The sequence below is a fragment of the Hyaloscypha bicolor genome, assembly GCF_002865645.1.
Source record: "Hyaloscypha bicolor E unplaced genomic scaffold K444scaffold_116, whole genome shotgun sequence".
Taxonomy (NCBI): Eukaryota; Fungi; Ascomycota; class Leotiomycetes; order Helotiales; family Hyaloscyphaceae; genus Hyaloscypha; species Hyaloscypha bicolor.
Genome location: NW_020194618.1, coordinates 641,295 through 667,964, shown reverse-complemented (window position 1 = coordinate 667,964; position 26,670 = coordinate 641,295). Strand labels below are relative to the sequence as shown.

Sequence of the window (26,670 nt, the reverse complement as noted above, 5' to 3'; positions counted from 1 at the left end):
GCTTTTAAAAGGTTTCTAGTTTAGTAAGATATATATAAAAGGCCCCCTTTCTTCTTCTCTTCTCTCTCTATCTTCAAATATAGATATTATCTATTACTATAGTTCGGAATTAAGAGTTTATAAAGTAATCTCTCGACCTTTCTATTTAATTTTATACTAAAAGAGACGCTTTATATTCAATTCCTAAGATCTAGTAGTAGAATCTTATATATTAAGAATATTATCTAGTAATAATAATTAGATAATAGTAAGAAATAAATAATAGTAAAGCTCGTCCGATTTCCAGAATAATAGTCCAATAATAATATTCTCTAAAAGTTATAAATAATAGTTGGAAGGAAAATTTAAAAGATATATAAGAAATTAAAGATAATAAGCTTTATTTTAGGTTAAGAAGAGCTTCTATTATTAAATACTTCCTCCCAGTCTTCTATAAAGGAAATATACTTTACTCTCTCTAATTCCGGTAACTCTAGAATATATATAATAATACTAGTAGCTTTCTTAATTTCCTAAATACTATTTCGCTTATAATACTCTATAACTGCTTTTTTTTCTAGTTCTATATTTATCTTAAAATATTTATTTATAGATATATACTTATTATTAACCTTATTTTTAAAAGAATACTAGAATTTATTTCTTTTAATAAACTACTTAAGTTAATTTCCGGTATATATTCTTTAGAGTATAGTACTATTAAGTTCTTCTAGTATATAGTATTCTTTTAGTTAATCTATATATCTTATTCTATATAGGCCAAGCTAGTAATATAGTAGCTTTATATTCCTTAACTTATTTTAATTTATTAATTTAATATTATATATAAGAACTAGATTCTTTTCGGAAATAGAGTTTAAATAAATCTAGTAGATAATATTAAATTACTTCTTTTCTTCTCGGTATTATCTATTCTTCTTTATTCTAGCTTCTTTAATATCTTTATCTCTTATTTATATTTGCTTTATATATATCTCTAGAAGCATTTCCCTATTATAGACTTTATTCTATCTAAGTATTCTTTAGGTTAGAAAGTATATTTCTATAGATAGTATAGTTTCTTTACTATAGACTATATAAAAAGGGGTAAATTTAATTAGTTTATATATAGTAACTTAGTTAGTAAATAGAATATATAGTAGTAAATTTACCTAAGGCTTCTTTTTACCTATTATAAGTATAATAAGTACCTAAATAATCAATTAATACCCTCTTTTAATTATACTATTTCTTTTAGAATTATAGGCCAAAATAATAATTCTATTAATTTCTAGCTTATTAAGTTCCTGAATTACTACTTCTTTAAATTCCGATCCGCTATTTACCTTAAGCTACCTAAATAAACTATATCTATAAATAATTTCTTCCTAAATAAACTTAGTAATCTTTTTACTAGTTAGATTCTTTAAAGATCTAGCTTTAATCTATCCTGAGAAATTATTTCTGGTAATAACTAGTAAATTATATCCTTTATAATCTGGTAGTTTAACTATATTAATTTCAAGGTAATAGAAAAGAAATATAGCTTTTATTAGATATAGAGCTTCTTCTTATCTTCTTTTATTCTTATACTAATAGATCTTATAAGTATTAATATACTTCCATATATAATTATAGTAACTTTCCTAATAATAGCGGCTAGCTATTAAGTAAAAGATACTTTCTTTTCCGGTATATCTAATCTTATTATATAGCTCTTTAATAATAATTTTCCTTTACTCTTAATTATTAATAATAAATTAAAGCAGATATACTTTAGATATAATTCTCTATAGTAATTAATCTCTTATACTATAATTTAAAGCTTCTTTACTTAATTTTCGAAACTCGGCCCTAGATATTTCTTTCGGTCTAGAGAATATTATAAGGTATTATATAATATTCTAGTATTATTTGAAATAGCTATTATTTAAGGAATCTAGTAAAATAGCCGGATTATTAAGTAAAGTATAGAAGTTAGTATTATTATTTACTATTTTACCGGCAGTTATATATAAAAGGCTATAGCCTTTACTATATAACTTCCAAATTTTATTATTTTTTAATATTACTAATTTGCTTCCAGATATAGTAAGGCTTTAATTATTAATCTCTAGTAACTAAATACTATTATTTAAATATCTAGTAAAGGTCTTAGAAGTCTAATTTCTTAAAATAATATTATATAACTAAACCGGAACTGCTTTCTTTATCCAAATTTTCCGCCTAATAGGTACTATTCTAATAGTATTAAGCTCTATTACTAACTATTTATTAATATCCTCGTTATTTTTAGTATTGCCTTCTTACTATAGATATCTTAATAACCCGTTAGTAGTAGTATACTTAGTTCCCTTAATATACTTGACTTTAAAGTCAAATAACTAAATCTATACTAGCTAGTAAGTAACTAGAGCTCTAGAAAGATCCGTAGCCGCTTTACTTAGCTATATAATAAGTATATTAGCGTCTAGTTTAAGGATAAAGTAAACTTTATATAGCTAGAATTATACTTTCTATAAATACTTTACTAGCCCTCAGTATTTTCTTTTAATAATATTATATTTCTATTTAGTATTATTTCAGATTCCAGACTTATATTATATAACTCTCTTTTTCTCTTTATTATTATATTAACTAAGAGTTCCGCCCTATTTATTTAGGCTAGTATTTACTACTAATATAATTATTCCCTAACCTTCTAATAGATTATAGTATAACTTATAAAGTATTAAAGTAATAGTAAGCTTTTCTTAAAGAATTTATATAGCTTATTTTTATTTATTATTCTAGTTCTATATTATATCTTTCCTTATTAAGCGGTAAATAGGTTTAGTAATAATTATAAAGCCTTTAATCTAAATATAATAGTAAATAATAATTCCGATAAATGCCTTATTTTTAGTTATACTATTATAATACTTCTATCTTAAGATTTTAGTAATTCCTGAACTTAAAGGGCTTCTTTTAAGTACTCTATAAATAAAGCTAATAATAACTATACTATTATAATAGAACTATAATTTTTTTTTTATACTAGCTCTAGCTTATTTAACTCTATCTAAGGTTATATTTAGGTTTTAAAGATATTTAAATATAAAATGCCGAATTTCGGGTAAAATAAGCTGCCTATTATATTCTATATAAGGTTCCTTAACTCTAATATTATTAATAAATAGTATAGTAATTTTGGGAAATAGATTTTCTAGAATAGTTATAATAACCTATATAAACTATATAACGGAATTAGTAGCTCCCTAAAGTAGTATAGTTATTTTTAATAGTTCCAGAAATATTATAAATATAGTCAAATCTCTACTATAAGTATCTAGTATAAGTTAATTATATCCAGAAAAGAAATTAATTAGAGAGGTATAAGTATATCTAGTAAATTCCTTCGAGATCTTATTAGTAAATAGAGGTAAGTTAGTATTTTATAAGGTTACTAAATTCATTTTTATAGCGGTATTAATTAGTCTATAAGTTCTAGTAATCTTCTTTATAACTAAGAACTATAGATTTCGGTAAGGTCTATTATATTTCTTAAAAACTCTATAATCTAGGTATTCTAATAGTATTTTTACTACTACTAGTACTAGAGCTTTAGGATATAGGAAATTCTTCTCTTGCCAGGCTCTATACTTAATAGTTTTAATTAGAATAGATAGGCTAATATCCTTATAGACTTTTCCTACTTCTTTCTAATTAAATATAATTATATTTTCTTAATTAATTATTAATTCTTGAAATATAGCTAGTTTCTTTTTCTAGAGCTAATTACTAATATTTAATTATTTCAGGCATTCCGGAATAAGTTATAAATCTCTTGAAATAGCTAATATCCTTAGTAAAAGGTAGTTCTTATATTTCCTAGTATACTTCTATAAGTATTCTCTAGTTTTAGATCTCTTAAACTAGTTCGAATATTTACTAGAGCCTTCTCTAGTTCTATTATTAGTATTTACTAGTCGAATCTTCTTATTCTTTATTTTATATATTCCTATAACTAGAAATAGACTATAGTTATTATTTTTTTCTTTAAGAGCTATAGCTATTTTCTCTAGTATTCTTTTTATCTAATCTCCGGAATTTATAACCTTCCTACTTAGCTTCTTTCTAGTTAGATATAGAGAGTGCCTTTTTATCCGGTATTTTAATATATTTTCTTTAAGCTTTTATATATTCCAGAATTCTTTCTAGTCTTAGGTTTTATATTTCTTAGCTTCGGAAATATATTTCTTTACTATTAGAAGATACTATTTTACTTCTTCTTTAGAAATATCTTTACTTAATATCCTTTTTACTTCTTTTTCTATTAGTTCCGGAACTACTCTTAATAATACTCTAATTAGAGCCTTTTCTGCTTTAGTTTCTCTAAAAATATTATTAATTTCCTAAATTTCTAAACCTAAAATAAAAGAATTTATAGAAAATTCCGGTATCTTTCTATTTTCTCTAATATTATTACCGGTTATAATATTAGGCTCTATTTTTCCTCTTTACCTTTAGTTTTCTGCTCTATATTACTTAATTCCTTAATTCTAGAAGCTTAGTATTTTTAAACTATTACTTTCTTCTATTTTCTAATATTCTTTAAAAATAGAATAATTATAATAATATAGGTATTCTAGTCGTCTTTAGAATTAGTAAACCTTCTATCCTATAAACTATTACTTCTATATATAATATTTATCTTTATCTTTACTAAAAATAGTTAACTAAGCAGAATCTTTAGAGCTTCTTTAACTAGAAAGAATATATCTTTATATTCTACTCTATTTATAACCTTAGCTCTAAATTTTGCTATTTCTGCGAATTCAAATTCTGCCTTAGTAGTAGTAAATATTTAATAATTTATAGTATTATATATTACTTTACTAATACTTCTAGAAATCTTTTCGGGAAAAATATTAACTTTAGCTCTAGTATTAATTATTTCTTTACATTTAATATTCTCTTAAGGTCCTCGAAATATAAATTAGAGATATAGTAATTATATAATATATTTATAAGCTAGTAATATTCGAATATTAATACTATTACCTTTAAATTAAATAATTCTATTAGTATTAGATATCTAAGCCAGTATTTCTAATTCCTTAAATATTCTATCTATTATATAAGCTATAGCTACTAGCTCTATAGATCTCCTAGTATATCTAACTATACTTAACGCAATAGTATTTCCTATTTATAAGATAATAAGATAGAAAGTATTATTCTTAATCTATTAATTCTAAAGTATAATAGCTAGATCTGGTATCTTTAAGATATTAATAAATATTCTTATTTCTTTCTAAGTCTTTAGAAGTGGAATAGTTACTTTCTTTAGTAGCCTTATTAGAATATTATTAATTTCAGAAGTCCTATACTTATTATAGTTAAGAGTATACTAAGTTCCTAACTTATCTAGTTTATCTTTAGAAGTATTAATATCTATATTCTTAGCTAGACTATTCTCTCATTTATTACTTCTTGAAGCAGTATTCTTCTGGCCTCTTATATAAAGTAGCCTTTCTTTTACTCTAGCTTGTCTTTAGAAAACCTCTTTAGCTATTTTTACCTCTTTTCCCTTTCTTCTTAATAAGGAACCTATTATAGTATTAATAGAAATGCTATTTATAGCCAAATCTTAATACTATTTATTAATTCCAGAACCTGAAGTATTAGTAATTTCAATATAATTTCCTCTAAAGCAAAGCGGCTATTTAGATTCCTTAGATATAATTTGCTTGCTTTTATATATAGATTCCGGTTAGCTAGTTCCCTTTTCTCTTTCTTACCTAGTAAACTGGATATCCCTTATTAATCTCTAGATATTTTTGGGTTAAGTATTTAAATTATAGTTGAATTCTCCTCCTTAAACTTGGGAAACGATTTAATTAAACTACCGGCACTTACTAGTAAGGAAAAAGGAAATGCTTTCTTATTTAGGCTTAAATAGCCCTTTATATTATTTTCTATTAAATTAGTAAATATATCTATAATTTATAAGTTCTTCTATTAGTAAATAATAGAACTAAAAGATATAGATATATTCTAGGTTAATATTATTATTCTTATTTCTGCTATAGTATTTATAGCAAATTCGTTCTCTCGGTTTTAGGCCTATATTATAGGCTGTATTAACTTAAGTAGTATTTTCTAATTATATTTGAGACTAACTTCCTCTAGAATACAGTTATTTAGACCCTCTACTTATTCTAGCTCGACTACTATAGCTACTATAGCATTCTCTATATTCTTTATTATAACTTCTAGTATATTTTTCCTAAAAACCCGAATTATATCTATTAGGCTATTAATACTATTATACTTGCTATAGTTAGCTAGGCTATATAAGCAGGCTATAGATATCCTTCCGAATTATAATAGTAGCTATATTAAGTTATTTCTATAGGTTCTCTTAAGTTATAGTAGTAATAAATAGTTTTTCCAGACTTTTCGCTAGCTAGTTAATATTATCTTCCTTAGGTTTACTACTTTTAGTAGGTTTTATATAATTAGCTATAGGCTAGATTCTCTTCTTACCTATACCTATAGTAGCTTTAAGAAGTATAGTAAGAGGAACTAATAAAGAATAATTATCTTCTAATTTAGGAACTATATTATAGACTACTATATTCAAGTATTCTTATCTAAATCTGGATATATCTGGATTATTAGTAATATTAAAATAGTATTTCTTTTCTTTATACTAATAGAATATTACTATCTTCTTATATATCTTACTATATTTATAAGTAGAAATATCTATAGGCTCGAAATTTATATTCTTAAGAATATAATCTCTTACTAGAATAGATAATTCTCTTATAAACTCTTAGTACTAAATAATTTCATTTATCTCTTTCCTCTTTAGTAATTCCTTTAATACTTTATTAAATATATTAATATAAGACTTGGAAGAGATTCCTCTATTCTGGGCTTATATAATAATCCAATTAAGAAAGTTATAGCTAATTTTAAGTATTTCCCAGTTATACTCTCGGAATTCCTTTAATAAGGCTTTAAAGAACTTGGTTTCCTAATAATTTTCTGGATTATTAGTATAGTACTCTAGTATAGCTTTAATCTAATTCTTATAAATAAGAGAGATATAACGGATAATTCTCTCTCTTTTAGTATTATCGGAAATATAATAGTTCTTATATATATTTATATACTATTTTAAGAATATAGAGATATTACTTTCCTGAAACTATAGTATTTTAGAAGCTTCCGCAAATAGTAGATTTAAATCCGGTACTAGTATATACTTATTCTTAGCTATATTAATCTTAATAATTTCTTCTATAGCTAATTATAAAGTTTCCGTACCTGAAATTTCTATTAATAATATTTCTAAAGAGCTAATTTCCCGTTTAAGTATATCTTTTAGTTTAGAAACCGGAATTAGGAAGAAACCGGTTAATAATAACGGATATAGTCGAGGTTTAAGTTTTAGTATTAGTAGTAATAAAGTAGTAGCTTTTCTAGTCTTATTTCTATTACTTATACTCTCTTTTCTGCTTTATTAGCTTAATATCTATAATATTTTCCCTTAATTTTGCTAAACTAGATATACTTTATAGTACTATTAATAAACGTAATAAAAATAATAATAATAAAAATAATTTCTCTAATTCCGCTATTTTCCCTAATTTCTCTGAATTCTCCTTATTATCTCTACTTAGTAATCTTCCCTTTCTCTAGAGGCTTCTCTAATTTATTTATACAATTTCTTATTTCCGATTTCCTTTTAATTCTTTCCGATTTCTATTTACTATCTTATTTGAAATTAAGGGCATTCCCTATTTTGGGTATTCTCTTCGGACTTAGAAGCAAGCTTTACTACTAAGATTAAAGCTGCTTTAATTCCGACTTTTACTATAACTAAAAACAATATATAAATTAATAGTATAATTTTATTTCTATATATTAAAGTCTGTTTCTAACTAAGATCTAACTTATACTATCTTAGTATAATATTTTCTATTCCATTTTCTCTACTTCTTTTTCTTTTATAGTTAGCCTCTATTTCTACTACCTCTATATACTATACTAATAACTATATCTTGCGGCCAACTTATATCCAAGTCGCTAGATATATCGGAAATTAATATAAGATACTGAGATTAATGCTTATATATTCTTAATATTTCGGCCTTAGGCTTAAGGCATTATAATAGCCCTTTTTTCCCCTAACTTGCTAAGCTAATAATCCGCCTTATAGATATTCCTCAGAACTTTATAAGAGTATTACCTTAACTGCGAAGTTTCTATCCTTCCTATATCGCTTACTATAAAATATATAGAAGGGAAACTGTAATAAGACAAAAACCTATATAAAGTATACCAGAGCGCAAAACGTAACTTAATAGCAAAATAATAAATTAAAAGCGTAAATAGTAAAGTATAAATAGTATGCAGTATGCAAAAGCTCAATTAATTGAATACTTATAAAGGATTGTTCTCTAAGTCTACAGAAAAACCAGCTTTCTTATATAATTTCCGCAAGTTACGTACAAAAGGCCGCGGCCTTTGCCATGTGACCTAAACCTCAAAACCGCCAAAACAACATGATTTTCGACGAGTACGGCCTGCCGTACCACAGTAGGTCGAAGCTTTAAGTTCACATATTCAAGCGGTTAATTTAAGGGTTTGGAAGCCTGGACGGGACTTGGCAGTGGACAAGATAATCGTACGATTTGAAGGGTGATCAAAAGAGATAACTACTGTTCCAAACAAGCCCACACCTACCGGATATAAGATCTGGGGGGCAGCTCAGAGGGGGTTCTTGCTCGTATGGAATTGGCATATTTCTGGACAAAAAAATGGGCCCTTGGGAGTCCGCACTCCAAGAGAGCTTGGTGGGACGATTAAGGCTGGAAATGGGGGAAATAAGATACAAGCAGTAGTCCTATACTTAATTAAAAGGCTACCTGAGCCTCCTGAGGGTTCTGGATATTACGTTTATCTCGATAATCTCTTTGTTTCTACCCGCTTCGTTCAATATGCCCGCTCCCAGGGAGTTGCAAGTACAGGGATATGCAGAACAACTGGTGGAGTTATTAAGGAGCTTCTTAACCTTCAGAAATCGGACAAAAAAGATATAATCTCCTGGGGAGAGACCTATTCTAGGTATACGTCTAATGGAGAAATATATTATGTTGGATGGAAAGATCAGGCTTTTATTTTAATAATGTCTTCCTTTATATCAGGTGACAAGCGTATTTTACGGCTAAGGAAGAGGCCTAAGGAGACTTCTTCTAAAGCAAAGATTATACGAGTACCCTTTGGTAGCCAGGCTATAAAGGTGCTTTCAATTCCTGTAATTGCGGACAGATATAATTATTATATGGGAGCAGTTGATGAGTTTGATTACCTGACTGCCCAGAACGCTGGTTTACGGCACGTGGAGCGAGGAGGGCACCAAGCACTTGAGTACTGGCTACTCCGTACGGTTCTAATTAATTGCTATTTACTAGCTTTATGTAGCGATGTCCCTAAACCTAGGGAAATAAGCTTTAGAAGCCAGTAGGATTTCAGGAGACAGCTAGTTAGTGCTTTACTAGCTAAAGGGAGAGACAGTAAGATCTGTCCAAAGAGAAGAATATTACATATTAGCCAGGGAGCAGAGGAAGTATCTAAGGAATTATATATGCAGGTAAAGCTTAGTAAAAAGGGCTTGTGTGTGTATTGTAAGGGGCTAAGATATGGGGACCGGCCGAAAAAACGGGTTGTACTAGCTCAAATTGCATCGAATTAGGGCAGAGAGAGCTTGATATACCAGTCCTTCTATAGCTATAAGGAGTGTAACGTTCATTTATATAGGAATCGTGGTTGTTTTAATGTATTCCATAGATAAAGATAGAATGAAGCAATATTAGGGGGAAATTCAGCCCTCTGATTGGCTAGAATTAAGCGAAAATCGGGGTATACGGACCAATTCCCATCTGGCCGCAGCGCATCAGATAAGGCTTAAAGAATTAATTCTAATATCTATAAGCTATAATTTATATTATATTAAAGTATTATATAGCAAGTATTTATTAATATCTATAGCTAATAATCTTAGTATATAAAGATAAATTTATAGTCTAGCTAACTAAGAGGCCCTAGAGCTAAAAAGGGAAACTAGTAATAAAAAGATATTAGGGCTCGGTTTATTTACTTAAATAAGAATTATACGAGCCCCTAAATTAAGCTATATTATAAGCTATTACCCAAATTAGGAAAAGAAAGAGATTATAGAAATAACTTACCCTAATTAATATAATCTTATTCTAATTTAGCTAAAAGCCCCTTATTTACTAGAAGCCTATATTATTTAATAGCTATATACTTATAGAGAAATATAGAAATACCTATTATATAGTATTTTCTCTTTAGATCTTTCCGAATCCGGTAGTAATTCTATATATCTATATATAATACTATAGTATATTATATAATAGGTATATAAATAGCTAATAGAGTAATTTGGTCTATAAGAGTACTATTAAAATTCCCAGCTATTATAAGGGCTTAAAAAAAGTTCTATACTAGATTAGTTCAAGTAAAAGAATTATATAAATAGGTATAAATATAAATATACTAGTAATATAGCCGGAATTTCTCAAGTTAATTTTACTAAGACTTAATTCTTAATTCTTTATATTAGTCCTAAAGCAATAAACCTTCTTAAAAGAAAGAATTAGTATTATTATATAAGAGAGAGTATATTAGACTTTAGTAATAAAAGAAATCTCTTCTTCTTTATTAGAGGAAATTACTTGGGAATAATAGCTAAGCTTTCTAAATACTTAAAGAAACTAGCTAAGTATACTATATGCCATATAATTAGAAACGCCTATATAGTACTAGATAATATTAATAGTAGTATAGATTTGGAAGCCCTATAAAGCTAGCTTATTATACTAATTAAGAGATTACTTCTAATCCGGGCCTTTAATTACTATTTCTTGCTTCTTATACTATATATTATTTATATAATACTTATAGCCTTTATTATCTAGGCCCTTAATAATATTATAGATTAATTTATAAAAAGTAATAACCCTCATTTAACGGAAGTATATCTTAATTAAGCCTGCTCTATAGCCTTTAATTCCCCTATAATCTAGCTCCTCTTATATAATACCTATAAGCTATTAGTACTTCTAATCCCTCTCTTCTATTATTATTCTCTGAATAAGGCCAAGATCTAGCCTATATCGCACGAGCTATTAGTAGTAGAGGGATATTCCCTTAACTAAGAATACTTGGAAAATTATATTATTATTATAATTGCCTGTAAATAACTTAGAGATATATAATTTGATCCTCTTAACCTCAGGAGACCTATTCTTCCTATTATATAATATACCCTACTCCTAAAGAGTATATTTGAGTATATTTAGGCTATATTTAACCTGTAGAATCCCTATTATTTTACTTAAAATCTCCGGGATTATATGCTTCTTAGAGATCTAACTAAGAATCTTATCTTTATAAGGCTCAAGATTAATCTTTGGAGGCATTTTTTATACTGCGTAATATATATAATACGTTAAAAGTGGAATAATTAAAGTAAGTAGTACGTGGTAGGTCAAAAATGCGATTTTCCAAAAATTCGATTTCGCGGAAAAAGCCATTGAGCCTTTTGGTCGCTAGGGTCAACCGTAATGGAGGCGCAACATTCTACAGTACAGATCTTGTTTTCGCACGTTAAGATCCCCATCTGCTCCTGCAAAGAACCCATCCACCTCCAAACCTTCAATTCGCCCCACAGATCTAGATCCAGACATCTGAGCTCCTCAACCTTCCTTTTGATACATCAGCGCCCAAGTCATTGTCGGTCTCCTAACCCGAGGGCAAGCTATCCAACTGTTATCGGGCAGCGAGACACGAGGCTATCGCCCTGCTGTTAAGCAGTCTAAGCTACACAACAACATTTCGAAGAAGGAACACTCTCACAATGTGGCTTGTCAATTCCAGTACCCTTCAGCTTGAATATTTCGTCGGCTCTAATACCCCGAGCTATGCCATTCTCTCCCACACATGGGAGGACGAGGAGGTCACTTTCCAGGAGCTGGCCCAACCTTCTGCGGTATCTAAGAAGGGATATCTCAAGATTAAAGAGACCTGCCTTAAAGCACGGCGGCACGGACTCCGGTATGCGTGGATTGACACCTGTTGCATCGACAAATCTAGTAGTGCGGAACTGACGGAAAGCATTAATTCTATGTTTCGGTGGTACAAGAATGCTGAAGAATGCTATGCCTTCCTCTCCGACTTCCGGTCAGGGGCCTCAGCTGAAGATGGATTGGCCGCCTGCCGTTGGTTCACTCGAGGATGGACACTTCAAGAGCTAATCGCACCAACGCGACTTCGCTTCTATGATCAAAGATGGAGCTTCCTAGGGACTAAGAAGGATTTCTCCCGTACAATCTCATCAATCACCAATATCAACGAGGATGTCTTACTAGGTCGTAAGCAGCCAAAAGCCTATTCAGTCGCTATCAGGATGTCATGGGCTGCACATCGTAAGACGACACGCACTGAAGATCTTGCCTACTGCTTATTAGGTATCTTCGACGTGACCATGCCTATGATTTATGGCGAAGAATTAAAAGCGTTTCATCGACTACAAGAAGAAATTATCAGGCATAGCAATGATCTCACTGTTTTTGCCTGGGACCAGAAGCAAGAGGAAAGGTCTCCAGTCAGCCTATTTGCATTGTCACCTGCTGCGTTTGCCGAGTGCAATGATATTCTGCGACTAGATCGAGCAAAAATAGATCCGGTGTTTGCTATAACGAATAAAGGACTGAGATTTGACAATTTCAAGTTCCTAAATTACTTCATACCCGAAAACAACGGATCCAAAATCGCGAGCTATATCATTCCGGTAGGACGTCGGAACGTTCGGAAGCTGGGATTAGACACTATGGAAGAGATCACTATGCAACTTCGAAAAATTGGACCAAATCTTTTCATTCGAAATGGAAGCTTATGCGCCATTCCTGGATCTGTTTTGCATGTTCAATTGCATAGCTTCTACATACAGACGACCATTTTTAATTCTCAGGACTTTCAAACCTTGTCTGCTTGGAGGTGCCAGTTTCCCCGGCAAGACAACTTGCAAATCCTGGCAATAATTCCCGAAAGTCACTGGGACGAAACGGATCGGTTATTCTTCCTCCCGCTTGATGACCACAGCCTTGTCTTGGCCGCCTTGTGTGCTGTAACTTGGGAGGATTCGAAGATCGACGTGGTGGTGTGTATCGATTTTGACCCGGATAATGTTATAATTTGTCGAATCTTCAACGCTGCGGAATACGATCGAGAATTATCTTGGCTTTTCCAGTACCAGAGATTGGGTTATGATGTGACATGGGATGATGTTAAAGCCGACGCACCAAGAATTCTCAATTTTACTAATACGGTTGGAGTCTCCGCAGATGGAGCAAGGTTTACAATATCAGCATCTATTAACGGACTTGTCTCTTCTTTATCAGACCTTGAAATCTATTCTGTTAACTTCGAAGTTGAGACACTCACGCGAGCGGAACAAGAATCAGTTCAACGGCCCCGCCACAGGAAAGCACAGGATAACTCTTTTGGCTCAGCGGGCAACGACTTATCCTTACGCTGGAACTAGGAGATTAGCGGTTCATCTCAGCCGCTCCAGTTCCGCGGTAAATGGGGTGAAGCTGGAGAATCGAGAAATTATGACACGTGGAATGGGTCTACCGGGAGACCTCCTGGAGTGCGTGAAGTTGATAAAATGTATACGTAAGTAGGTGGTCGTCCGATCTACGATAGGAATATTCGAAATGATAATAACAACGTAACAGTAGGAAGTAACTCCAAGAATGACGGCGGACGTCGAAAACGTAACTAATGGAGGATGTTACTTAATGTATAAATCAATGGCTATTTTCCAAAGTGCAAACTTTCTCAGTGTAGGAAAAAAACTACTCAAGCTACTCAAGCTACTCCAGTATAGTCTTGAGTAGAGTAGAGTAGAGTACTACTCTAGAGTTACTCAAGAGTAGTTGTGACGGCTGGTGTTACGAAGACAACGGCATAAAGTATCGGGAATACAGGGCATTGGGAGACTTTCAGGCTCTCCAGCGTACAGATCAAGGTAGCAAACTCGCTACAAGGCCCTATATTTCCAGGCCCTTCCCCTAAAAGCACATTTACGCCTTCGATAAGGGCTACCACACCTTTTCAGGGCTTCTTCCCTGTACTTACAAGGGAGCCTTCGCTAAAGGGGCCTATAATAGTTGCTTGTTTAGCGTCCGAGCGCTGTGGTTGCTCTACCAACAGCGCTATAACCCTAGAAGATCTACTTACCCCATTCGAATATCTTATAGTGTATCTTTACGTAGATTTAGGGAGCACTACCTAGAGTTATAGGGGCTTGTAGCGAGCTTCTGCCCTAAATTCACACCCTGTAGAGCGCTGAGGGTCAAAATGCCCTGTATTCCCGATACTTTATGCCGTTGTCTTCGTATATGGGTGCTACGGGTTGGTTTTAGCTAAGGTTCAAAGCTATGGTTCAAACCAAGCTCGGCGTTTCAGTGGTCTTGGCCATATCTACTTATCCACTGCCGCACCTCACTTCTTTTCCCCTTAGCTTTAGATCCTTAAGACATTGGAATTATAGATCTTTGAGCCTCGTTCCATTGCTTTGTTCCTGCCGTCACATTATCTAAAGCTCCTTATATCCTCAGTAGCGGGTATTAGTATTGCGAAACCTGCAGCCCTCTGTCTGTCTGTCTGATTGGTAAAGTATAGCTCCCAATAAAACCTCTGTCTGGCTTGGTGAAGCACCCCTACTTCCAAGCACCCATCCTGTCCATTCTGTCCATTCTGTCCGCAGGGGACCCCGACCATCCTGGCAAGATATATATCCGCACCATTCAGGATTCCTTCTTTGTTACGAGCAGAGCAGGGGATCCCCACTAGTATTTAGTTCACGAGGTCCTTTCCAACGACATATTGAGCCTCCGGTATACTCGCCCAGATCGTAAACTGCCCGAGGCAATACTCAAGCAAATTTTGTTCTATTCGCTGCTCGTACTAAATCTCTTGTATAGCGAGTACTATATTATTTATACAGATCAGGTCGCTCCTCTCATTATATATTAGAAAACATTAATAGAGTACTAGATATAAAAGAAGAAAATATCTTACTAGGTTTAGTTAATTTATCTATCATAGAATAGCTAGATATAAAAGACATTACGGTATCGAGCCTCTATAAAAGTATTAATAGATATAATCTCTATAAAAATGCAAACTTCGGTATTCTAATAAGATTTGACCGCCCGATCCTATATAACTTCTCCCTTGCTCGGAATAGACAGGTCGAGTACTACTATAATATTTAGCCGGATTCTTACCGGGCTCCCAAAATTATTCTAGAGATATCCTGGGGCTATACTATAGATATATAGAATGCGGGAGTTACGGTAAGAGATTTTCTGAATATAGTTAATAGTACGAAAGTAATAAGAGCTTCTAGGTCTGGGACATATTTGAAAACAGATATATATTTAATAGGCTTAACCCCGAGACTAAGAAGTATAAGAACCGCTTCCACCTTACTAGTATAGTTAGTCTTTTGGGACCTCCTCCCTTCGAGTTTCTCTAGTAAAGCGAGTATAGCTCTGTCTACTTTAATAATAGAGGTAAGTACTTGATTCTAAATATATATATCTGCTAACTTAATATATATATAACAGGCAACTAGAAGTATCTGAATCCTATCCTATTAGTATCTTGGGAAAATTCCCAGAGTAATCTCGAGGTTTCTAATAAAAAAGGCTTTCTCCCCTTCGTCCGCAAAATGGTCCGGTAGACGCCAGAATCGAGAGCGTCGCCTTCTGAGCTATTAGAAGACCCTTGGCTTCTTGGAGATGTAAAGGAGTAGGGGTTAGTCTTGGTTTAACAACCTATATGCCAGCCTTACTTATATTCCTGGGTTCTGTGTTTTATCTGCGTTACGGTACGCGAATAAATGAACTATCTCAATATATCGCGTGAGTTGAACTAATTAAAAGAAATAGTAATTATAAAACATAAGATTTCCTCAACAAAAAAAACAGCTTAAATAATTAAAAGAAGTCTTTTTATAAGTAATCCTGTCGCGAGGCCTAGCTCTGGGCTTGGAAAGCGGGGTTGTTACAATAAAACGTTGTTGTTGTATTGTAATAATAATATATAGATCGATGATCAGGAAAGAGAGGTGTGGCACGAGTGGCCAAAGCTTAAATACAGGAATGTAGTCACGTGAGCCTGCACGTGACTACTAGCACGCAGTTGCCATGTAACAGGGGTAGAGTGGCTCTTATTTCGAGAATACTAAACTAACGAGCCTACACCCCATAAGTCTGTGGATTATAGGGCATTTCGCTAATAAATAACCACTAAAGGAATAATCGAAATTTTTGCGCAATGCGATAAATATTTAAATGAAATAGTAATAGTATTATTTAGCTTCTTTCTTACTAAATACATTTAGTTTAAAGGAAAAGGAATGTGTCGTTATTTAATTAATTTCACGTAAAGTGACTAACTTTGTTTTCGCGAGGCCTAGAAAGCCTCGCTTAAATGCCTGTAATCCACAGACTTATGGGGTGTAGGCTCGTAAGGAGAGAAGTATATACAGGTGTGCGAACGACAGGTTAGTACGCGTGTTGAAATTAGGGGCCTGAAGCCCCTAATAGGCTTAGTAAGCCCTGGAACAGAGCCTTAGGGGCTGTGCACTAATGGGGCTTAAGCCATAGGCTTATTACTGAGTATATTATGCCCTGTAAGGTTAACTCAGGGCATAATATGCCCTGTGAGGGTAAATCGGTTCAGCTGAGGTTGAATGGTTCAGTATAAGGCTCTCTGGTTTAGGGGTTTAGTGCATGTGACTTAGGGGGTTCAGGGCTATATATACGGGCTACTTACCACTGTAGAACAGCAGTCAATTCAGTACGTTTTACTTGGTTTACATTGCAAGCACGTGACCCTAGCTATATTGCTTTAGCTAGTTCAACAACGCGAACCAGCCTAGGACATCACGTGTATAGAACACGCGACAGATATAGAGCGTGCAACCATAACAATTCCTATAATTAAAAGATATTGTAGCGGGTCAAGACCCGGCTTTTATGCTTGGCACACGGTACCTGCGCTAGCTCACCCTTATGTAATCGCACCCCTTTATTTCCCAGGAAATCAGGGCTCGCTTTTAGCTTCTCTCTTCAATAAATTCTCCTTGTACCAAGAACCACCAGTCTTCTTTGCATTAAAGGCCTGGCCCGTGACAGATATACTATTAGCAGATGAGAACTTGATGATTATAAAATTTATTTAATTATTAATATTATAAACGGCAAGAGAAAAATCTTTCATTTGCTTGTTGAAACGTGGGTTTGGGCGGCTAATCGTTCGGCGTTTCCCACCTACAATTTGCCGAGCACGCCTTGTAGGTGAGGGATAGCGATACGCAACGAACAGCGATATGCAAATAGCACCAAAATTTGTATGGGCAAATTGGGCAGATTTGCATCACAACAACGCCTTAATTTTTTAGTCTTAAAATTTACTAAGCTGAAGGACCTACACCTTGGAATCAATTCCCAATACTTAGACACTATTTTATTACGCTGCGTTGTGAGAATTCAAAGGGAGAAAAGGAGAGATTCCTACCAAAATCTCAGATTTGCGTATCGCTGTTCGTTTGCGTATCGCTCTCCTCACCTACAAGGCGTGCTCGGCGAATTGTAGGTGGGAAACGCCGAACGATTAGTAGGTGAACCCTTTCTATCGATAGCGTAAGACAATGCGGCAGAATTAAGCTTATCTGATCTGAAACCTGACGTGCATCCAACACTCCGGTGACATTTCGCCCCCTGACGAGGGACCCCTTTGTACGACGTACAGTTTCGATAGGCGAGACGTCAAGGCGAGAATTCAGTCGCTTGCCGTCCCATATGAGGAAGGAGCAATCCTCGGGGAGGATTTCTACGACTGCCGCAACCGCCGCATTCTCATCGTCGGATTACATGAAACACATAGGCCGTAGCATGTGGCCGTACGGCTGCCAATTGCCAATGTATCATACATATGTTTTCAAACACAATGGCTTCCGCATGCCTCTGGTCGTAATATTGCGAAATCAGCCCCACTCAATTTGAAACTGGCCCAGCGAACGGTCCAATCTTCAACAAGGACCCCCCATCTACTTAAAGCCCACCTCACTTTTGATGCCTACTGTCCTTATTGAAATACTTTACACAATAATATACGTCTCCAATGCCGACCTTCTCAGCTTTCAAGAATAGCGTGAAATCAGCCCTGAGGCACGATGCCCACAAACCACGATCAAGGCGACGGGTCATATCATTCAATGAAGCGTTCGAGAACTTGAAGGCTTCACAGACTGGCTTCGTCACTTGCGCCGCTTTTAATTCCCTAGGAAAATGCCCCAAAGAAATTACCTTGTTTGACTCGGAGTTCCTTGCCAATTTGGACCAGTTAGACATGGCCGACATCCAGACTCCCATCAAACTGATGCCTTTGTTGCTCTGCTCCACCCACTGGGAGAAGACTGTCTATTACAATGCATTGTTTCTTGACTGGTTATATAGCTATGGTTCGAAGAAAGATAAAAAGCAATTCGAGAACATAGTCATCGACTACGAATCAGCCATTGCCACCGAGAATGAAGAGCACTCTCTATCGGAGGTTCCCATTTCACCCAAAGCTATAGCAGGCAATCAAGAAAGATCAGCTTCTGCACCTAACAGTCACACAAAAGGTAGTTTATCCTCCAATTTCCACAAAGGTCAGTTTTGCGGAAAGACCTTGGTCAGACTTTTCACTGCCATCACATTTTGACCTGATTTTAGCATCCTGTTAATGTTGAAGCAGACCACAACCAAGAGAATAGCCTTCAGACCACGGATCAGCAGCAAATACCTATGGATCAAAACAAACCCCGTCCGTCGGACTCCGAGACTGATCATGCAAGTATCAATCCACCGGAAAATTCAGTTCTCGTGGGTATGAAATCCTACGCATCAATTGAACTTGGAGTCGCCAAAATCGAAATCATGTACTACTTACTAATGGCCCCCCAGAGATAGGTGTGCCAGTTCCAGCACCAGTTCCAGCCTCTGAGCCACCCAGTATAAGCATTGATTTAGAAGATGGCACAAGCACAGTTCCCGATTTGAACTTTACAGATCCTTCGTCTATTGTGTCACAGGGTTTGGCGGGCTTAGGGCTAACAAACGATTCGCCTCCTCAGCCAGAGGCCAATACCTCTTCAATATCGAAAGCAGTAATCGAAGAAGCGATTCCACTTGAAGATCAAATGGGTGCTCAAAATGCACGACCCGGAATGAGTATGACTCCGTCACTGTTCGAGAAAGCTGCCAAGCCACCGATCCAGACTAATCATTCTCCAGATGTCATTGACAGCAACTTGATCAAAGAGATGACTTCGCCGATTCCACAAGGGGGCTATGTGTACATTTTCAAGTCACCCGCTAGAAAGCTAGTGAAAATTGGGAAAGCCACAGATGTCAACCTCCGCCAAAAACAGATTCAAACTGGATGCCAACTCGCATATTTTGATCAAGTTGAAGTTGGTTCCGTGCATGTCAAGCACCCCGACAGAGTGGCCAAGCTTGTCCATTTAGAGCTGGAGAATTTCCGAGCCAGAATGATCTGCCAGTATCATGAACATGAAGCTACCCGCGAGGCAGTTGAGCAGGAGCATAAAGAATGGTTTGATGTATCTGAAATCGTAGCGCTCGAATCAGTCCTACTCTGGAGCGATTTCGTTGACCAGGCCTATACCTCTGAAGGTGCTCTCACAGAGAACTGGGCAAGAATGCTGACTTTACTGCCGAACCCAACCTCCGCGGAAATTGATTCTTTGGAAAAGGGCTTAAAGAGTCTCGAAGCTGGCGACGCGATTGAAGTTAAGATACATCATGAGCTTCGCGCTCTTCGGTATAGGTCATGGATCAAGGGTCAGATATGGACCAGTTCTCGACAGGCACAATCAGGAACCAAGGGCCCGTGAACTAGAGGAGTAATGGAATGTAAGGTGCCTCAGAGATCTCTTACGAGTACCAAGTATTCCGTAGCAGCTCGTGCTCTCCTTTCTAAAAACAAATTCTACTACACTTAGGATTCAGTTCCCAATGTGAGATTAAGGAAGCGCCTTGGTGATGCAACCCAAGGTTTCTATTCACCAGATTATCTCGCATGATTGAGAGCTGTAATTTCACAGGCCTTTACCGCTCAGCTCATGGAGGTATTGAAAAGCGAAGAGCAGCGAAACTCCTAGTGAAACTCCAACAACCTCTCGCGAAGATCAACTTTTACATCAACTTCAACCTCGGGTCAAAAAAAATACCACCGCAAATTCAGCAATACCATCAAGACATAGCCATTAGCAAGATGTCGTTCTCAAGAACCAATAATGCCACCAAAGTCGCAATCGACACCAACAAGATCTTTGCCTCGGGCACCTTCAAGAATGTATGGCAAGGAGATTACACCGATGGTGCTCGGAAGGGGGAGCTATGCGTTGCCAAGGAGTTCAAGTCCGGATCCGTATTCCAATCACATTATTTCGAAGAGGAACTCGAGATCATCCGACACTCGCAAGCGATCATTGACGCTTTTGCTGCCGCAGGAGTGATCCGGGCCCGAATTCTGCTGAATATCCCAGAGGTCTGGGTGTACGATGAGACTGGAGAAAACATCCTTGTTGAACCGATGATCGAGAACTTTGAGAAATTCAACAGCAACACGGGATGGGCACCACGGACTGGCGATGCATGGAGCGAGGCAATGCAAGCACTCAGTCACTTCTCATACCATGATTCTAACCAAAAATTCCTGCTGTGCGATCTTCAAGGCGGCTCCTATCGCGACGGATAGCAAGTTCCCTCCTTCATATATTGGATCCAATCCGGCTAACTTCAAATGTGTACAGTATCCTCACTGACCCAGCAATCATGTCACGGACCAAGACCTGCGGCCCGGCAGACTTGGGTCCTGATGGAATCAATTCGTTCTTCCACCGACATCGATGTGGTCGATTCTGCAATAGAAAGTGGTTGAAGCCGGCTATGGTAAAGCAGGCGAGGTATGCTGCTCGGCGGGGTACCACCATGGCTTTGCTTCCAACGCGTCAAAGCCGCATGCCTTTGACTTCAGTGCGAGAGTAGAGACGTGGTGGTGAACAAATTCGGTGCTAGATTGGGCGGAATGCTAGGATGAGGTGAATATCTTGGTGACTTGAGTACTGGAAAGAGAGGAAACAAAATACCGGAAGCTGAGGCGGTTATGCTATAAAATCGCCTGGAGCGATGCATGTCTTTTGGGAGTTCTTTTGCTGGGCAATGTAACTCTAGATTTCACTAAGCGAGTTGTACCCCTTTTCAGCTTCCCCCAGGGTATGAAATGGATAAACTTTTATACATTCCCGAGACTCCACATTACCGTGGAACTGTTAAACATATAAGTCAAGTAAATAATCTCTTTCACACCTCGAGAAGTACCAACTAACGACCAGCCGCTTTACAGTCCTTTGTTTTGCCCACCTGTGACAATCATAATGCTCGCTTATTCTTTCACTCAAAGCGCAACAAACACTTCCAATTACAACCCCTTACACTAAATAAACAGTTTATTCGGAGATCGAAATAACTGATATAAATATGTGCATTAGACTCTCTACCATGGCTTATTTTGATTCTAAATTCAGTCGCTCTTCAAATCTTTTGAAGTGTTTGGCGTATTTCACTGGAAATAAGCAAGATAGGTCGCCTGTATATCCGGAGGCGGAAACAAATGAATAATCTTTTGCCGGGGTCAGTATTCAGTTGAAAAGCGTTGACCTCTGATCTAGTTAAGTATTTGGATCGTTGGCCGGCCCCTCTCTTGATCTACGGAGTGTGAACAACGAACGTAACACCAGCATATCCAGGCTCCGTGCAGTCTGTAAATCCCCAGAATATTACCGCTCTCTTGCTTCCTTTCTTCAAACCAACAACACCCTTCCGAGCTTTCAACCAAGACAGAGATGATACACCCAAAGGATTTTTCATAATAGCATCTAGGAAAAAACTACATTCATTCAACATGCCGAGGTGGCCGTTAACTTTCGATGAGTACACCGCGATGGACGCCCTATACAACTCCAAAAGAAGGGAAATGTTAACGGCACCCCTATGGACAAAACACCTTTTGGATGAATTATGTGGACCGTTTTGAATCTAGCTATCAATGTGGACTAACCAAAAACCAAATCGACCAGTTTCGTGAAACTGATGAATAGGGTTCCAACCTTCTATTACAATAGGAAGATTGCAGCATTCCGGGACTCTTCACGGAGGCGGACTGGTAGCAGTGTACGATGAATAGTTGCTGGTGACTGCAACTTACGTGCTTGTAGTCTGCTAGTCAGAGTTACTCGTGATCGTTGTGTTTTTGGAATTGGTTTGAGATATCCGCTGGACAAATAGTCCTGGTGAATCGCTAAGCCTTTGGAGAGATAGATTTAGAGATGAGAGATAATATTCCAATACGTAAGATTATGTATTGCTTCTGTGTATCATAACCGGTCATAAGTAGTGTAAATTCTGCTGATGATCAAATCATACGAGTGTTAACCAGGCCCGGAATACTGACATGAGCTTAGTATGAAGCCGAGTACGATTGAATGATCTACTTTCATTAAGAACACACATTCGTCGTCCTCGCTCTCCAATTTAAAATGTTTATGTTCAAATCACTGCTATTTCTGCCACTGAGATGAATAAGAATGGCGAATGCTCTCGAAGTATAGACCTGTCTACAAAATTCCTCGACATTTCTCCTCCTGGTCCTTCTTGCTTCAATCTTAGAACTCCAAATCCAAAAGTTACCGAAGAAATCCAAGCATCCAGAGCACAACAGAGCAACTCCAAATATCAAACATCACCTTCCAAAATGGCGCGCCCCTTTTCCCTCAGTGAGTACGTCACGCTGGAAAACCTCAACGACGATAGAATGCGTGCCCAACAGATGGCTGGAAGAAGAAGAGCCTTCTCTTGGAATGACTACATCGGACCTTTTACACAGAGATATGGTCGGACACCGACTAGACGCTAGCTGTGGAACTTCGCCAAGAATATGAATGCTAACCCAGCGTTCTACCAGAACATGGGATACTGCGACATTCACCCAGGACAATTTACCGAAGCTGACTGGCAACAATTCGAACGGGAAATGAATGCTCAGGTCTGCTTTAACCCCGACTTTCAATAGAAGTGTTTGAGGCAGGCATGGAAGTTCTGCTGGTTAGACGCTTTTAAAACGAATTTACGAGTGCCTGCTGGACAGACAATTCTTGAAATTGTTGGGTTTTAGAGAAGGTATGTGGATTAGACAGAGTAGATGGACGTTCAGATCGATGAGTTTGCCCAAATATCCCGGCTCACTGACAAAGTGTAAGACGTAGGGTCACATCCGGGTGTAAATAACCCCGCTTGCATGTCTTCCTCGAGTTCATGAATCGTCACACAGCTTCTCGCGAAGTGATTCACTCATTGTTGACTATTAGTCTTCTCAGCCCCATCAAGCCAATCCACACAGCCTCCTCGGTCCTGATAGTTCTGCTCCCCTGTCCAGGACAAACATCGATCCACTTATCGAACACATCCTTCGCCTCCACAACCCCGAGTTTTTTCAATTCCTCATCATTTTTGACTGCCACTTCCAATCCAGCAACACCTCCAAATACAATGAGCAAGTGCTTGAACTTGCCCGGTATTCGTCCTTCCTTCTCCTCATATATTGTCTCCAGAGGTACTCCTCTTTCGGACGTCCCGATCGTAACATCATATCCACCCCCGTACACACACTCCGTGAATACATCACTCAAACTCCCTGCTTTCCTCACATTAAATCCCCAATAATACCCACTCTCTTCTCTCGGCTCGTCAGGGCTGACTGGATCCGCAGGAATCACATCGTTATTGGCGCCCTTATGTGCCTCTTCTGCACCCGGTCTGAACTTCAACGTCACTCTCGTATTCTCTGGTATTTGTTCCTCAACCGTGACCGGGATCCTCAGCCCCGCCTCCACAAACGTGCCATGTTCATCTGCTCCTGGTAATGTAACTCCTTCTCGATACACACACCACTCATCCGGCTTCAAATGGTGTGGTAAATCTAAACTCGGTAATGTGCCCGCCGTTCGTAGGTTCGCGTGCATAGGGAAAAGGAGTCTTCGTAGATGTGGCGGCGTTTCGAGGTAGCTTAGCAGGTGGATGAGGAAGTGGTCAGGGTCGGAGGTGCCTGTGTATACATCCTGTGAGGAATCTGGTTGGTGGGCATGGGATTGGATGTGATTATGATGCTTCTTTTGGGTGTGGCCGTCTGAGAAGACTACAATTTCGTCGACACAGAAGACGGAGAGGGCGCGGGCTATGTGACCGCAGAGGGAGGTTCTTAGTTCATGGGATTGTGCGCTGCAGATGAGTTAGCAGAGATGCGATTGAGAGGATGTAGAATACTGACTTGGCAATTACACTGCCAGGTAGAGCAACGCTCACCGTCCATTCTCTACCTTTGGTGGGCTTAAAGACCGCAGTTGGCTTGGTCGTGTCGAGCTCTGCGGGGTTACTCGAGGACTTGCCATTGGGAAGAACCTTGGCTTCAGACTGGCGTTTCCGCTTCTACAATACATTAGCTATATCCTATAAAGTTTCTCCAAAGTCGGTAAAGCCCACCTTTGCATTTGTCTCTCCTCTGCCCATGGTGGTGAAATTATGTGTAATGCTTTCGATTTCTTAGGCGGTGTAGGAAGAAACTTTGAATTCTGCCGGCCGCCAAGCTTTTCGGTGATAAGAGAGACCAGATATCAGAATCTCGACGTCGCTCACTAACCTCCAGCAGCTTCCAACAGCCCCGTTGAACCACAAGAATCCACGATGTCTCCCACAGTCAATATCGGCTCTTCTGCAGAGTTCAGCAAGCTGCTGAGCTCGTCCTCGGTCGTCATCACAGACTGTAAGCTCACGTCCGGGCTTCCTGTAGTGCAAACTGACTATACACAGTCTACGCCGATTGGTGTGGACCATGCAAGACTATCGCTCCTACATACGAATCTCTATCCACGAAATACTCAAAGCCAGGTCGTGTCACATTCACAAAGGTTAATGTCGATAATCAGCAAGCAATTGCACAGCAGTATGGCGTTACAGCGTAAGCTCTGTTCCTCTGGATCCATCTTCGCTGCTGACAAAAGCACAGCATGCCGACATTCCTGATCTTCCGCTCTGGCTCTGTTATCAAGACCATCCGTGGCGCGAACGTCTCCGAACTCACATCCTCCATCGAGTCCGCAATCAAGTTTGCAGGCCCGGCTAAGCCGGTTTATTCCTCTGTGGGACGAACACTCGGGGGCAGCGCGGCACGCGGTACAGGACTTTCTCGACCTTACTCATACACTTTCAAGAAGTACTTTGATGGGATCATCGCGTTCTTGGGATTGTATTTTGTGACGCTGTTTTCGTTGGATGCGTACCGGGCTGCGGAGCAGAGTCCGTTCAATGTTAATCGGGAAGGAGAGAAGAATTTCAATGGTGGCACAAAGCTGGGAGAAAAGAGAACAGGGGCTGCGACGCAGATTGGCAAGAAGCTGGGCACAATTGCTGATCTTGGAGGCGACTAGATGATTGTAGCCAAGTGAGCGGGAATAGGAGTTTAGGCGTCAGGCGGGCGTCGTCACGACAATCAACATTTTGCAATTTATACCTGAAGCAAATTCCAATAAGCTATCAACGACGTGCAATAGCAAAAAAGGAAGTACGACTCATTTTCACGGATGTCAATGCATGCTTTTTGTTTCGTCGCAAGAGCTGAAGAGGTGCAGAGCGTGTTCTCTGTGACGGAAGGTTGCAGACACCTCAGTCATTCCTCTCAGATATTGCTACTTTCCAATACATCGTTGCGCCTTGCTCGTGGGTCTCCCCGCACCCACTTAACTCCAACTTCCCACACCTCGCTCTCTTCTCTTCTTCATCAACTTTCATCCTCATTTCATCAACTCTGCTTCAGTCATCCATGAGATCGGACAGGGCATCACCTCTCCACCTCTAGGCACCATCGGTCCACATAGTCTCGAGCTCAAAACCCCCACCTTCACAAGCTTCACCCATAGGCAACTCCGATTGTAGTCGAAGGCCTGGACGGGTTTGAATCCTCGCAGTACTCCAAAATACCGATAAAGGGCCGACAATGTGTGATGTGCGAATTTTTGTTCTGCAACCGCTCTGGGTGTATCTGGCATTTCGGAGCCTCTGTTCTAACCCTTTTCAGGAACTGCCTCTTTTTCTGTGCCCCAGGTTACAGCTCGATTCCAAGATGGGAAAGGTGCAGTCTGTGTTCAGCGGAGTTTGGTACGGCATTCCTTCTTTGTTATCATCTCAATGTTGTAATATAGGCGAGAAGCTCTAACAACTTGATTTATGGGTTCGACATGCTAACGGGAGACTTGGAAACAGATCTACTGCTTCCGAGATCGGTGAATCTTCACGCCTGCAACGCATTCCCCAGCGCCGCGGTCCTTGACCTCTACCAATAATGCCTTATCCACGAAACTCTTTCGATGAGATCAGCCTCCATGAGCTCTCCTTCTACAAAACCTAC

The 26,670-nt window shown here is 37.4% G+C and overlaps 6 protein-coding genes across 6 annotated transcripts; 5 read left to right on the top strand and 1 right to left on the bottom strand.

The window, feature by feature from the left end:
• The first annotated feature begins 11,704 nt into the window (after positions 1-11,704).
• Positions 11,705-13,897, top strand: K444DRAFT_565124 (HET-domain-containing protein). The gene is made up of 2 exons (XM_024877093.1): positions 11,705-13,744; positions 13,803-13,897. Exon 1 carries the CDS (start codon positions 11,921-11,923, stop codon positions 13,604-13,606), a length of 1,686 nt encoding a protein of 561 aa, XP_024734533.1. The 5' UTR covers positions 11,705-11,920; the 3' UTR covers positions 13,607-13,744; positions 13,803-13,897.
• Positions 13,898-18,321: 4,424 nt separating this feature from the next.
• On the top strand, positions 18,322-19,147 carry K444DRAFT_31458 (uncharacterized protein). The gene is made up of 2 exons (XM_024871827.1): positions 18,322-18,796; positions 18,883-19,147. The coding sequence occupies exons 1-2, from the start codon at positions 18,493-18,495 to the stop codon at positions 19,095-19,097; spliced, it is 519 nt and encodes a 172-aa protein (XP_024734532.1). The 5' UTR covers positions 18,322-18,492; the 3' UTR covers positions 19,098-19,147.
• Position 19,148: 1 nt separating this feature from the next.
• Positions 19,149-20,107, top strand: K444DRAFT_31459 (uncharacterized protein). Its single transcript, XM_024871828.1, has 2 exons — positions 19,149-19,358; positions 19,422-20,107. Exons 1-2 carry the CDS (start codon positions 19,328-19,330, stop codon positions 20,042-20,044), a joined length of 654 nt encoding a protein of 217 aa, XP_024734531.1. The 5' UTR covers positions 19,149-19,327; the 3' UTR covers positions 20,045-20,107.
• Positions 20,108-20,424: 317 nt separating this feature from the next.
• Positions 20,425-21,422, top strand: K444DRAFT_691761 (kinase-like protein; the record flags this gene model as incomplete). The annotated part of the gene is made up of 2 exons (XM_024887805.1): positions 20,425-20,909; positions 20,966-21,422. The coding sequence occupies 2 exons, from the start codon at positions 20,425-20,427 to the stop codon at positions 21,198-21,200; spliced, it is 720 nt and encodes a 239-aa protein (XP_024734530.1). The 3' UTR covers positions 21,201-21,422.
• Positions 21,423-23,251: 1,829 nt separating this feature from the next.
• K444DRAFT_565122 (DUF171-domain-containing protein) lies at positions 23,252-24,786 on the bottom strand. The gene is made up of 3 exons (XM_024877092.1): positions 24,750-24,786; positions 24,538-24,695; positions 23,252-24,488 (listed from the first exon to the last, which is right to left on the bottom strand). The coding sequence occupies exons 1-3, from the start codon at positions 24,774-24,776 to the stop codon at positions 23,558-23,560; spliced, it is 1,116 nt and encodes a 371-aa protein (XP_024734529.1). The 5' UTR covers positions 24,777-24,786; the 3' UTR covers positions 23,252-23,557.
• Positions 24,787-24,892: 106 nt separating this feature from the next.
• K444DRAFT_615033 (thioredoxin-like protein) lies at positions 24,893-25,811 on the top strand. The gene is made up of 3 exons (XM_024880635.1): positions 24,893-25,029; positions 25,077-25,224; positions 25,273-25,811. Exons 1-3 carry the CDS (start codon positions 24,951-24,953, stop codon positions 25,691-25,693), a joined length of 648 nt encoding a protein of 215 aa, XP_024734528.1. The 5' UTR covers positions 24,893-24,950; the 3' UTR covers positions 25,694-25,811.
• The last annotated feature ends 859 nt before the right edge of the window (positions 25,812-26,670 follow it).

Bases quoted from the DNA above. Each gene is read 5' to 3' on its own strand.
- K444DRAFT_565124 (XM_024877093.1), top strand. From the start codon at position 11,921: ATGTGGCTTGTCAATTCCAGTACCCTTCAGCTTGAATATTTCGTCGGC.
- K444DRAFT_31458 (XM_024871827.1), top strand. From the start codon at position 18,493: ATGGCCGACATCCAGACTCCCATCAAACTGATGCCTTTGTTGCTCTGC. The intron at 18,797-18,882 runs GTCAGTTTTGCG...ATGTTGAAGCAG, and splicing joins ATCCTCCAATTTCCACAAAG to ACCACAACCAAGAGAATAGC.
- K444DRAFT_31459 (XM_024871828.1), top strand. From the start codon at position 19,328: ATGGGTGCTCAAAATGCACGACCCGGAATGA. The intron at 19,359-19,421 runs GTATGACTCCGT...ATCATTCTCCAG, and splicing joins AAATGCACGACCCGGAATGA to ATGTCATTGACAGCAACTTG.
- K444DRAFT_565122 (XM_024877092.1), bottom strand. From the start codon at position 24,776: ATGGGCAGAGGAGAGACAAATGCAAAG. The intron at 24,696-24,749 runs GTGGGCTTTACC...AATGTATTGTAG, and splicing joins GAGGAGAGACAAATGCAAAG to AAGCGGAAACGCCAGTCTGA. The intron at 24,489-24,537 runs GTCAGTATTCTA...ACTCATCTGCAG, and splicing joins CCTGGCAGTGTAATTGCCAA to CGCACAATCCCATGAACTAA.
- K444DRAFT_615033 (XM_024880635.1), top strand. From the start codon at position 24,951: ATGTCTCCCACAGTCAATATCGGCTCTTCTGCAGAGTTCAGCAAGCTG. The intron at 25,030-25,076 runs GTAAGCTCACGT...GACTATACACAG, and splicing joins CTCGGTCGTCATCACAGACT to TCTACGCCGATTGGTGTGGA. The intron at 25,225-25,272 runs GTAAGCTCTGTT...ACAAAAGCACAG, and splicing joins CAGCAGTATGGCGTTACAGC to CATGCCGACATTCCTGATCT.